Source organism: Coenobita brevimanus, chromosome 111 (genome assembly GCF_032717465.1).
Source record: "Coenobita brevimanus isolate Jiangsu-jjx chromosome 111, ASM3271746v2, whole genome shotgun sequence".
NCBI classification, from domain to species: Eukaryota; Metazoa; Arthropoda; class Malacostraca; order Decapoda; family Coenobitidae; genus Coenobita; species Coenobita brevimanus.
In genome coordinates, this window is record NC_137064.1 from 4,473,994 (window position 1) to 4,487,322 (window position 13,329).

Below are 13,329 nucleotides of genomic sequence, written 5' to 3' on the forward strand. Positions count from 1 at the left end.
AAACAGCCATGGAGACATTACACACCCCTGTTTCAGTCCCACATTGAGATCAAAGAACTCACTCAGCTCACCATCCACTCGCACCGTAGCCCTAGCTCCCTCGTACATACTCTTCACAGCACTCAGCAATTTCCCCTCCACTCCATATATTCTTAATACCTTCCACATACCTTTCCTATCTATTCTGTCATAAGCTTTCTCCAAGTCCATGAAGGCAGCGTACACTTTCCTTCCCTTCTCTAGATACGTCTCCACTAAACATCTTAGAACAAATATCTGATCTACACACCCTTTTCTCTTCCTAAATCCCCCTTGTTCTTCTCCAACTAGCTCCTCTGTCATATGCCTAACCCTATCAATGAGTATTCTACCATATATTTTACCAGTCACACTAAGAAGGCAAATACCCCCATGGTTACCACATACTTCTCTCTCCCCTTTTCCTTTGTACAGAGGAACAATTATACCTGATTTCCAGTCCTCTGGAACCCTTCCCTCTTCCCAAGCCAATCTACACAACTTCCATATCCACTCCACAACAATCTCACCCCCATACCTAAGCATTTCACCACACACTCCATCAATTCCTGGGGCCTTTCCCAGCTTAATCTTCTTCATCGCTTCCACTACTTCCGACCTACTGATCTCTTCCTCCCTCCTCTCATCTCTTCTTCTCCCAGCCATTCCCCAACCACTTATACTCACACTGCTCTCACTCTCTACATTCAACAAATCCTCAAAGTGCTCCTTCCATCTCCTCAATTTCTCTCTCTTCTCCACGAACAATCTATTATTCCCATCTTTCACTCCCCTACTATTTCCCCTTTCACACTGCCTTACTTTCTTTACCTCCTTCCAAAACAATTTCTTACTCTCCCTCCATTTCACACTCAGATTCCTCCCAAACTCTTCATCCACTTTCTTCTTACTCTCCTTCACCAGTCTCTTAACCTCCCTTCTCCTGCTCACATATACCTCTCTCTTCTCTCTCTCATCTTCTCCCCTACCTCCACTCGCCAACCATTCACCATATGCCTTCTTCTTTTGTTCCACAGCTCGTTTCACCTCATCATTCCACCATGCTGTCCCTTGCACACCCTTGCATCTCCTCCTCACTCCACAAACCGCCTCACACGCTGCGCTTATCTCTTCCGTGAATATCTTACATACGTCTTCCACCCCTTCCATCTGCTCTAGCTCATACCTTCCCAATCTTTCTTCCACTATGCTCTTATACTCTGTCCTCTTCTCACTATCTTGCAATTTCTCCACTCTTCTCACAGGAGCTGCTTCCTCCTGTCTTCCCCTTCGCCTCCTCAACCACTTTCTTTGCAGCTCTACCTTGGCCATCACTAAGTGATGGTCCGAGACTCCATTTCCCCACCCTCTCCACACCCTTGCATCCAACACTTGTCTTCTCATTCGCTCATCCACACACACGTAGTCTATCATTGCCTTTCGTTCAACAAGTTCACCATCCATCCTCCTCATTACTCTCCATGTATACCGGTGGATCATCTTATGACGAAAGTAGGTGTTGGCTATTGCCAACCCCTTACCAGCACAGATGTCCACCAAAGCACTACCATTCCCAACTACTTCCGCTGGCACACCCCACTGACCAACCACTCCATCCACTCGTACATTCCCGACTTTGCCATTCATGTCTCCAATCAACAGCACTCTCTCGCTCCTCTCAAACTTGTCCATACATGCTTCTACTCTTGCCCAAAACTCATCTTTCACTCTTGCCACTCGATTCTCTGTTGGAGCATACACACATACAATCGCCCATGCTTGTATACCTACTTTCATCCTCACCCATACAATCCTTGCACCCACTGTTCCATACTCTCTTATATTTTCCTTCCACTTCTTGCTTATCATCAGACATACTCCCTCTCTTGCCCTCTCATTCTCACTGACTCCCGCACATATACCTACACCGTATTCCCATTCTCTCATCCTTTCACCTTTCCATTTAGTTTCAGTCAATCCACATATATCCACTTTTGCATCCTCAAGCACCTGGACAATCTCTCTCTCTTTCACTTCATCATTCACTCCTCTCACATTCCACGTTCCTACTCTCAGAGTGTCCTTTGTCCGTTCCTTAGTCGTCAACGTATGGTCCGTCCGGGTCCGAGGCGCTTTATTTGCTTTTTTAGTTAGTTCTTTTTACGGGGTGGGGTACTAACCCACCACCAACCCTTTTAGTCGCCTCGTACGACAAGCAGGGATACTGGGGGAGTATTCTTGAAACCCCCCTACCCCCAGGGGGGATGGTAATATTGTAGGAAAGTTTTTAGGATAGAGGGCCGAGATGGATAGCAATACATTGCCTGGCTCGATGTTTAATGGATAACCAATTGGGGGCACTATGCATTATCCAGCATTCTGCAGTATCCGACTTGAGGGTTGGCAGAATTATGCCAGATAATTGAGAGTTGGCTGTATATCTGAGTTTGTAGGTTATGTATAGAGGTGGGTGTTTACTTTCTAAGCATGATTTTATTTGCTTCCACTGGAACATTAACCATTGTGTTTATTCCCTTTTTGGTGGTGTGTTGCTCTGCTCCTGTCATAAATGCAGTGCTGTGCAGTGGCATATATAGAGAAAGTGAGTGGGGAGAGCCTGGGACTGACTGAGGACCAATTTGATCGTTATATGACTGGTCGCTCCCTTCCACCAGGCACCATAGATGAGGACAGTGTGTGGCTGTCTCAGGTCAGTACAGTATTAATTTTTACCTTATTCATTTCTCTTCCTCACCATATCTTAAAAATGGAGTGCTATATAGAACCAGGCAGAAAACTGAATGAAGTAATTAACCCCCTAAATGCTGGGCTATTTATAGTGCAGTTGTTCTCTCACTATGGCAGTTTTTCTGAATATAGCCTTTTTTCAGACCTTAATATCTCGGAAACCATAGCAGTTAGGGAAGCAAATTCATCATCATCATCATCATCATCCGGACCTCCTTTCCCACCCAAGGGCAGGGTGAGGGGAAACAAAGACCATATTACTCATCAACTCTTCCTCTTGCAAATGAAAGTCTCCCTAGGACTGTAGGGCATCATTTCGATGAGGAAGGATGTAATGAAGAGGAGTAATTTTTGGTGCGTGAGGCAGGGTGTATTCGTGCGTGTGTGTGTGACCCCAATTTTGGCTTCGCTCTCAACGTGGTAACTTCTCCATTACTAGATAAACTAGACACAGTTGCATCCAAGGCATGCCTTATGGCACTATTACTAAATCCTTTCCTAGTATCCTTGGAAAGAGGCTTGGTAGGGGTGGATGAGGCAAAAGTCCACGTGAGGCAGGAACGGAATCAGATGACAAGGGTTAAGAAAACATTATCTTACACCTGGCAGAGTCACAGAGATGACTGAGGTATACTTCCCTTGGCTGGCGGGAGTCTCTCCCTAGCTTTTGGTGATGAGATTAAGTGGAGACCACTTCAAATTGTGCTGCGAAAATAATTGCTGTCCTTACCGACACCCGGTAGCCTCCCCTCCCCTCTCTTGCTTCAGTCCATACCGACACCCAGCAGTTAGGGGTTAAACCTTAAATTTGCTAAGTGGAGGAGAAGAACAGTAAATTGTAAAATGCTGTGCTAATGACTTCGCCTTCATCATTAATGTTTTATGATTTTTTAATGCATTTGTGTATGTGTTCCCCCCTGTGGCGGGGGGGACGCAATCTGGCCGCACTATGGGGTGGTACCACTACTCTGCGGCCAGGTTGTGTTAGGAAGAATACTGCCACCATATTCCCTGCGTGTCGCAAAAGGCGACTAAAAGGGGTGGGGTGAGGGGACTAGGGACCCCCTTCTCTGTTTTTTAGTTCCTAAAAAGAGACAGGCCAGAGAAAGGGATGGGGGATGGAGTTATCCCCGTACCCTGAAGATTGGGTCTATGAATGTGCGTGGATGTAGTACGATTGAGGCTAAAAGGGAGGAGATTGGGAGAATGTTTCTGAGAAGAAAGTTGGATGTGTTAGCTTTGAGTGAAACGAAGATGAAAGGGAAGGGTGAGTCTATGTTTGGAAGTGTGAATGGAAGATTGTCAGGTGTTGATAGAGGAAGGGCAAGAGAAGGTGTGGCCTTGTTAGTGAGTCCGGAAGTACAGCAGTGTGTGATTGAATGGAAGGAGGTGTCATCGAGACTGATGTGGGTGAAAGCGAAATTTGAACGTGAGTTGTGGGTGTTTGTGAGTGCATATGGGCCTGGTAGTGAAAGAGATGAAGAAGAGAGGGAGTCTTTCTGGAATGATGTTGATGAGTGTCTTCAGAGTTTTGGAGCAAATGTGAATGTGGTAATGATGGGAGCCCTGAATGCTAGAGTGGGAAATGTAGCAGTTGAAGGTGTAGTTGGTGTGCCTGGAAGAAATGAAAATGGGGAACGAATGATAGCGATGTGTGTTGAGCGAGAGATGGTGATTGGAAATACGCTGTTTGAGAAGAAAGATATTTATAAGTATACATGGGTGAGACAGGAGGGTGGAAGGGTTGTTGATAGAGCTTTGATGGACTATGTGGTTGTGTCTAGGAATGTAATAGGAAGATTGTTGGATGTGAGAGTTCTGAGAGGGGAGGGTGGAGGTATGTCTGATTAGGTAAGAGATGGGTGAGAGCTAGGAGGGTTAGGTGTGGCAGGGAGGTTTTGAAAGTGAGTGAGTTGGATAAAAGAGAGAAAAAGATAGAGTATCAGAAGAAATTGAAAGATGAGTGGAACGCAGTGAAAGATCAGGAAAATGGCAGTGTGGAGGAGGAATGGCAGTTATTTAAGAGTGCTGTGGTGGGGCATGCAGAAGAGGTGTGTGGTGTGAGACATGTGGGTGGTGGTGTAAGAAAAGGAAGTGAATGGTGGTGCGAGGAAGTAAGTATGGCTGTGGCTGAGAAGAGACGTGCATATGAAGTGTGGCTGCAGAGGAAGGATGAGATGTCATATGAAAGGTATAAGGAAAAGAGGAATAGGGCGAGAAGGGCTGTGCGTGATGCTAAAGTGGCAGCAGATGAGAAGTGGGGTAGGCGACTGACAGAGAATTTTCAACAGAATAAGAAAATGTTTTGGAAGGAGGTGAAAAGGGTGCGAAAGGGAGAGTCTAGGAAGGAAGAACGAGTAAAAGCAGAGGATGGAAGGATGTTAATTGCGATCGATGCAGTAAGGAAGAGATAGGCAGAGTATTTTGAAAGATTGTTAAATGTAGAGGAGGAAAGGGTGGCTGAGATTGTGGCAGATGGAAGGGTGCAAGGAATAAATGTGTTGGGAGAGTTGAATGATTCTTTGATCATGCTCCCCTCAAATAACTCATTTCCACTGCACTCACTCTTGACTTCTGTCCCTCCAAGAACGTCCAAGCTTCACTTCCGTACATTAAAGTTGGTTTCACAATACTGTCATGTAGTAGCTTTTTCACTTCCATGCCCACTTACCTGTTTCTTATCACTGCTGTCAAGGAACCAGCAACCTTTCTTCCCTGCTGCACCCTTTCAGGCACTTCACCCTCTAAACTTCCACCCTTACTTATCACACTACCCAAATACTTAAACACACTCACATTCTCCATTTCTTCCCCATCCAATCTAAATGTACATTCACTGACTTCACTTCTCTTGAACACCATCACTTTACTCTTCCCTCCATTCACATTTAGATTCCATTTCTTAGACACTCTCCCAAACTTTTCCACCAAGCCTTGCAGCTCCTCTTCATCTTCACTTAACAACACAGTATCATCTGCAAACAACAATACAGGGAGTTTCCAAACCCTGCCCTCTCTAACTAGGGCCACCCCAACATCTACAGTCCTACCTTGTATCTCTTTTATGACCCCATCCATATACAGACTGAACAACCATGGAGATATGACACATCCTTGTTTCAATCCAATCTTCAGAAAGAAAAATTCACTCAGTTCACTATCCAAATGCACTGCAGCCTTCTCATCCTGATACATACTCTTCACAGCATTCAACAACTTCCCATCTACTCCATATATTCTTAATACTTTCCACAATCCTTGTCTATCCACCCTGTCATATGCTTTCTCCAAATCCATGAAAGCCGCATACAACTTCTTTCCATTCTCTAGAAACTTTTCCTCTAAAGATCTAAGAATGAATATCTGATTTACACAACCTCTTCCCTTCCTAAAGGCTCCCTGTTCTTCTCCAATTAATTCTTCTGTTATTTCCCTAACTCTGTCAATAAGTATCCTACCATACACTTTTCCTATTATACTAAGAAGACAAATGCCCCTATGATTACCACACACTTCTTTTTCCCCTTTTCCTTTGTACAAGGGAATAATTATACCTGACTTCCAATCCTCCAGGACTCTACCTTCCTCCGAGGCCAATCTGCACCTCCCCTGCAAGTAAGAAGGAATGTTGCCTCCCTTGCATTATTTTCCAGATATTTTTTTGGCAAATGCTCAGACGAAGTTGCGTCCATGGTGCCACCTCTCCATGCCTTCCCTCGTGCTACACGGGCATCTGGTAGTGCTCATGACTGGAATGTCACTCAACCATATTGCAGAACTTCTGCCTATCAGAATTCTTTCATTCCCCGAACTGCATCTCTCTGGAACTCGCTTCCCCAGAGTTGTTTTCCTCCAAATTTCAACCTACAACGGTTCAAGTCTAACTGTTACAGATATTTTATGAACAGAGGACACCAGTAATCTGGTGTATGGATTATTTTTTTTCTCCATTTGTTTTTCCTTCCTCCGTTCTGTTATTTAAAAAAAAAAAAAAAAAAAAAAAAAAAAAAAATCTTCCACATCCATTCTACAACTATCTCTCCCCCATGCTTCAGCATTTCACCACACACTTCATCAATTCCTGGAGCTTTCCCCATTTTAACTTTCTTCATTGCTTCCACAACTTCTATCCTACTGATTTCTTCCCCTCTTCTCACATCCCTCCTTCTCCCAGCCATTCCCCAGCCACTTATACTTGCATTACTTTCATTCTCTGTGTTCAGCAATTCATTAAAGTGTTCTCTCCATCTGCTCACTTTTTCTCCCTTCTCCACTAGTAATCTATCATTTTTATCTTTCACTCCCCAACTAACTTCTTTGGCACCCTGTCTAAATCTCTTTACCTGTCTCCAGAATATTTTCTTATGTTCCCTCCACTTTACACTCAAATTCCTTCCATATTCCTCATCCACTCTCTTCTTACTCTCTCTTACTAATCTTTTCACCTCTCTCTTCCTCTCTACATATAACTCTCTCTGCTGCCTCTCAGCTTCTTCCATGTCCCTGTTTCTCATCCACTCACTACAGGCATATGCTTTCTTGTTTTGTGCCACAGCCTCTTTCACCTCTTCATTCCACTATGCTGGTCCCTGCATCCCCTTTTGCCTTCCCTTCTTCCCACAAACCACCTCACATGCTGCAGAGATTTCTTCTGAGGATATCTTGCACACACCTTCCACGTCCCCCATCTGCTCCAATCCATATTTACCCAGTTGCTCCTCCACTTCCCTCTTATATTCTGCCTTTTTTCCATCCTCTTGTAACCTTTCCACCCTCTTTTCATATACTACATCCTGTCCTTCCCTTATTCTATTTCTCCATTTCATTTGGACTTTGATTCTCACCGCCACCAAGTGGTGGTCAGAAAGTAAACTCCCCCAGCCTCTATATACTCTTGCATCCATTACACACCTTCTCATCCTTTCATTCACACACACATAATGAATCATTGCCTTCCCTTCCTTCAGTTCACCACCGACCCTTCTCATCACTCTCCACGTATACCTATGGATCATCTTGTGCCTGAAGAGGGTATTGGCTATCACCAGCCCCCTCCCGGCACAAATATCCATTAAAGCACTGCCATTCTCATCCATCTCTGCAGGCACACCCCACTCACCAAATACTCCATCCACCTTCACATCCCTACTTTTCCATTCATATCTCCAATCAAAACACTCTCTCATTCCTTTCAAACTTTTCCATGCACGCATCCACATTTGTCCAGAATTTTTCTCTCACTCTGCTTGCACGATCTTGCATTGGCGCATATACGCATACAATCGTCTACATTTGTAGTCCGACTTTCAGTCTTACCCACACCATCCTTGAGTCAACTGATCCATACTCTCTTATACTCTCCTTCCATCTGTTACTCACATCAATACACACTCCTTCTTTTACCTTCTCATTCTCACCTACTCTTGTGCATACATCCCATCCATATTCCCATTCTTTTACACTCTTACCTCTGCATTTAGTTTCAGCTAATCCACTTACATCCACTTTTGCATCCTCAAGCACCTGGACAATCTCTCTTTCACCTCATCATTTGAACCCCTTACATTCCATGTAGCTATCCGTACCATGTCCTTTGTTCGGTCCTTAGTCATCACCTTTTGGTATGTATACAGTATCTGTCTATCTGTCTATCTATCTATCTATCTATCTGTCTGTCTGTAAATATGTATTATCATCATCATCATCATCCAATTCTACATTGCCTCATGAGGAATGTAGGAGCCCGGAGCTAGGCAAGTTGGTCCTGGCATATATATTTATTTATTTTCTTTTTAAGACATTACATTAGAACATCAGTTTAACATGAGATAGGTTCCATGAGAGATTGTCTTAAATCAGTTTCACACCAAACTGAAATGTTTTTTTTACTGGAATGAAATAGTTTGGTACCTGAGAGAAGCACAGAACAGTAAAAATGCCCATGAGGAGCGTAGGAGCCCAGGGCTAGGCAAGTTGATCCTGGCATATATATTTATTTATTTTCTTTTTAAGATATTACAGTAGAACATCAGTTTAACATGAGATAGGTTCCATGAGAGGTTGTCTTAAATCGGTTTCACACCAAATTGAAGCTTTTTTTTTTTTTTTACTGGAACAAAAGTATTTGGTACCTGAGAGAAGCACAGAATAATAAAAATGCTTTTATTAACCAATAATTATGAAAAGTATATGTCAGAGTGATAAATTAGCACCAGCCTTTCCTTGCATTGAAGTCTGGAGATGAATGACATCATTATTGTGTGGTATGTATGAGTACATTGTGTACTGCCTCATGTTACATTTGCCTAGAACCAGCACAAGTGAACTGAGAACCTTTGTGTGGTGGGTGACTGGGAGCACGGGCCAGGGTGCAGGCAGAATGCCCAGAGAAGTATCTGGCAAGAAACATTAGGTACTAAACTTTTTAACATTAAATTTCCACGATATGCCAAATTTAACTTGGGTCCAGTCAGAAGAATATGCTTTAAATTGAAAATTTGTACGTAATTTATGTTGTGTACAATTGATATCAATTTAAGATCAAATCAGTTTGCATTAAATAGGTGTTCTACTTTATTATAGCATATAACAACACTTCAGACTTGATAAGGTAGATATAGCTTTCATTAATGCCTTTAACTGGAGAGAGTTTTCCTGTGCTGAATAAAATTGTGTGGAAGTAGCAAGAATAACTGTAAGAGATATCACAATATTGAAGGGTTTAATCCCATTCCACCTGCAGCAGTGTAAAAGAGATGCTTATCAGTCAAGTAATTTTAATTCTTTTACTATGTAGAGATTCTCACTTTGTTGAGTTCAGCCATTGCAGTGAAAGTACAGTATTATAGAGATAGCTTGTACCCATTTAGTCACACACAGATATTTCCAGCTGGATGGATGATTGGCATTAATGAGGATTAAATGCATAAATAAACCATTGCATTGGTTAGGTTATTACTAGACATTCCCATGTACCCTCATATTTTCTAACACTTTCTGCTGCGTTATGGCCGCCATAATACCAGCACCACCTCTCCTGGATTTGTAGTTCATCCTATGGAGAGTTTACGTGTCATTAATGGTGACTAGCCTTATATTCACTTCTCTTTGTTCATTGCAGATGGCACACATTTGCTCTTATTTGGCAGAGGGTGTTTTTTTTTTTTTTTTTTTTTTTTTTTTTTTTTTTTATGCGAGGAAGAAGGAACCAAAGGCCATGAGCCCGCAGTAACAGTTCCCTCCAAGAGAAAAACAAAATACAATATAGAGCCAAATTCAAGATCCGATCATTTTGAGATGCCTGGACACACTGCGTTTGAAAGACTGGAGTCTCACCAGCTCTATCCTGCATGATATCAGAATAATTCAGGGTCCCTCTTCTGTCTTTCATTCCTTCATTCTTTCCTCTTCTGTCTGTGGGTGACTCTACACTGAGTGACAAACCAAATGGTTTCCTGTACAACAGGAAACCATTTACTATGCTGGGTGGTAACCATATAACCAGATTATGGCGTCTGGTGGTTTAGTGGGTAATTAAGGCGCTCCAGTTGGATTGAGCCGATGAAGGTTTATATCCAAGGGGTGGTTGGGGTTTATTGCTCATGTGATGCCACTCAGGGATGAGTGAGGCTGGTCACTTTCATCTTAAATGTCAGGACCATCTTGCCTAGCCCTGGGCTCCTACATTCCTCATGGGGCGAAGTAGGATTGGATGATGGATGGATAATATTGTGCCACATGACAGGCAAGCTAACTTTCAAAATTCATGAAACCATTACCAGGCTAACCCAGTTAGGGAAGAAATAAGAATTGGTTGTGTGATTCTGATTACTGGGTGAATGATCAAAGGAGTTAGTGTATGATGTCACTTCACATTACTTTCCAGGGCCTGAGAGTGATGCAGGAGAGCCTGAATATGCTAGAGCAAGTGATTATGGGACGTGGTGGGCAGCGGCGGCGGCTTGACACTCTTGATGCAGATGCTGTAGCTTTATCTGCTGAGATGGATGCTCTTAAGGTATGACTTTATAGTATTCCTGATGCCGCATCCCAGTGTTCAGCTGGAGGCATTGTAAAAAGCAAAAAATCCATGCAGCAGTGATTTACTTGACCTTTAGTCCTGTATTTCATCCTAATAAATATTTCAGCAGTCTTTATCTCTTCCCCAAATTATTCTCATTCATTATCCCACATCCTTTTCACTGTAGACATTTACCATGTTAGGTGGTGGCAGCCATCATCCACTCAGTTGATATAGTACTGTCTACATCTCTTACAGAAACTTTGTAGCTTCTTGTAGTGTGTTTTGTAGATCAGTTATACATAGACTCGTGGACGAGTGGTTGTTATACGTGAGTATTTTTGTAAGTAGGTAATCTTCGTTCCCTTTTGTCATGTAATGACAGGAGAGGTAAAGATTAGTATGGGACTATTTTTATTTGTCTTGGAAATATTAACAAAGTCTCTCACACACGAGTGAAGTATAAAGTAGAGTCCCGCTAGCTACCTCCCTGTCTCGCTCTATCTCTCTCTGGCACACTCTCGCCCTGTTGCTAGCCTCCTCTCTCTCTCTCTCTCTCTCTCTCTCTCTCTCTCTACAACCTTTCGCTACGATCGCCAGCCCCCTTCTGATCTCTGATTCCTACATTCTCGTTTAGCAGGGGTCGTGTCACGTGGGCTATACTGTTGTTGAAATGTTCTAGAAGCCTATGTGTGTGTATGGTCACGAGGCGCTGTTTGTGGGCTATTGTGCTGGTGAGAGGCATTCTGGAGAGGTGCTAACATCACTTCCTTTTGCCCCTAGGTTTGACAATGACCTAACCTCAAGACTATATTATGTATGTTGCTGGTTATTATGTATTAAGATATTTTACAGTCCTGACACTTCATCCGTCAACTTTATCATTCTATTTGTGCATTTTGCCTCACCTCTTCTCTTTCCTTTCTTTCCTGTCACATTTTATTACTTTATTACTTTTCTTTGCATTTCAGATGTCTCTACACTAATTGCCAAACCTAATGGCTTCCTGTAGCCCAAGAAATAATTTACAGTGCTGTGTGGTTACCATGTAACCAAATAACAGGGTGATGTGGAGTCTGTTGTGGTGCCCCTGTTAACTAGGTGGAGATGTGCAAATGCAGTGTCCATTCAAGAACCAAACCTCCACACTTATTCCCATGACTCACTGACAGGCTGCTGTCAGCTGTAAGGGAACATCAGTTCATTGCATGAAATGGCCCTTCAGGGGCGATTGCGTACATGCTGTTGAAGGGTCTGCTTGGTCAGACAGACCAGAGTTGATCAGCAACAACAGTATTAGGCAATTTCTTAGATTCCAGGTGATTAACTCTTTAACTGCTGTAGGTTTCCTCCACTAGATAAAATCATTTGTCTATAGCAAGAGTAAAATACCTAAATGGACCTGCAGCAGTGAAAGTTAACTCAGTTTCATGCAGGTCTTGGCTGAATAAACTAACCTCTCCCTTATATATACTGAACTTACTTATATTATGCAAAATTGTCTGGCAGCTTCAGGAAAAGTATGTAGGAAAGGAAAGGGAGCTGTACATTGTTTTTGTTGATTTAGAGGAGGCCTTTGACAAAGTTCATAAGTAGGTGGTGAAGTTAACAATGAGAAAGCTTGGGATCAAGGAGTGTCTAGTTTGAATGATTATGGCAATATGTAAGGGTGCTTGCACCCAGGTGAGAGTGAATGGAGAGTTGAGTGATGAGTTTTCTGTGAATGTTGGCATGCATCAGATGTCAGTTTTTGTTTATTATGATGCTTGAATCTCTTTCAAATGACATCAAAACTTGACTCCCATGGGAGACGTTGAATGCTGGTGACATGGCATTGATCATGGAGAATGAGAGGGAGGCGAAGGAAAGATTTACGAATTGAAGAGATGGAATAGGATGCAGGGGTTTGAGAGTAAATATGGATCGAACGAAAGTGATGGTATTTAGGGCTGGTGATAGTGCTGTCAGAGCAGAAGGAGTGTGGCCAGTTGCAGTTTACCACAAGGATGTGAGAAGTAACTCCGTCTTGTGCAGTATTTGTGAGAAGTGGGTGCATTTGGTGGTAGGTGGGGGCACCCACCATCCACTCACTTGATGCTCTTGGTTGTCTGCCCTTTCCTCTCTTCATTCTTTCCTTCCTTCCTTCCTCTTCTGGTTTTATTTCCTTCATTCTTTCTTCTTCCTTCTGCCTACAGGTGGCTTTGCATTCCCTCTTCTGTCATTCTTTCCTTCATTCTGTCCTCTTCCTCCTGCCTGTGGGTGACTCTACACTGAGTGACAAGCCAAATGGTTTCCTGTACACCAGAAAACCATTTACTACACTGCGTGTGAACCATATAACCAAATTATGGCACCTGGTGGTTTAGTGGGTAATTAAGGTGCTCCAATCAGATTGAGCCTGTGTAGGTTTATATGCAAGGGATGGTTGAGGTTTATTGCTCATGTAATGCCACTCAGTGATGAGTGATGCTGGCCACTCTCATCTTAAACGTCAGGACCAACTTACCTGGCTCCAGGTTCCTACACTCCTTATGGGGCAACAT

General features: G+C 43.0%; 1 protein-coding gene across 1 annotated transcript in view; it reads left to right on the forward strand.

The window, feature by feature from the left end:
- The window catches only part of Rabex-5 (Rabaptin-5-associated exchange factor for Rab5), a 68,990-nt gene that overhangs the window by 45,203 nt on the left and 10,458 nt on the right, over positions 1–13,329 (forward strand). The window contains exons 8-9 of the mRNA XM_080286362.1: positions 2,594–2,728; positions 10,652–10,783. Of these exons, the coding sequence (XP_080142488.1) occupies positions 2,594–2,728; positions 10,652–10,783 (267 nt within the window). The remainder of the gene's footprint in view (positions 1–2,593; positions 2,729–10,651; positions 10,784–13,329) is intronic.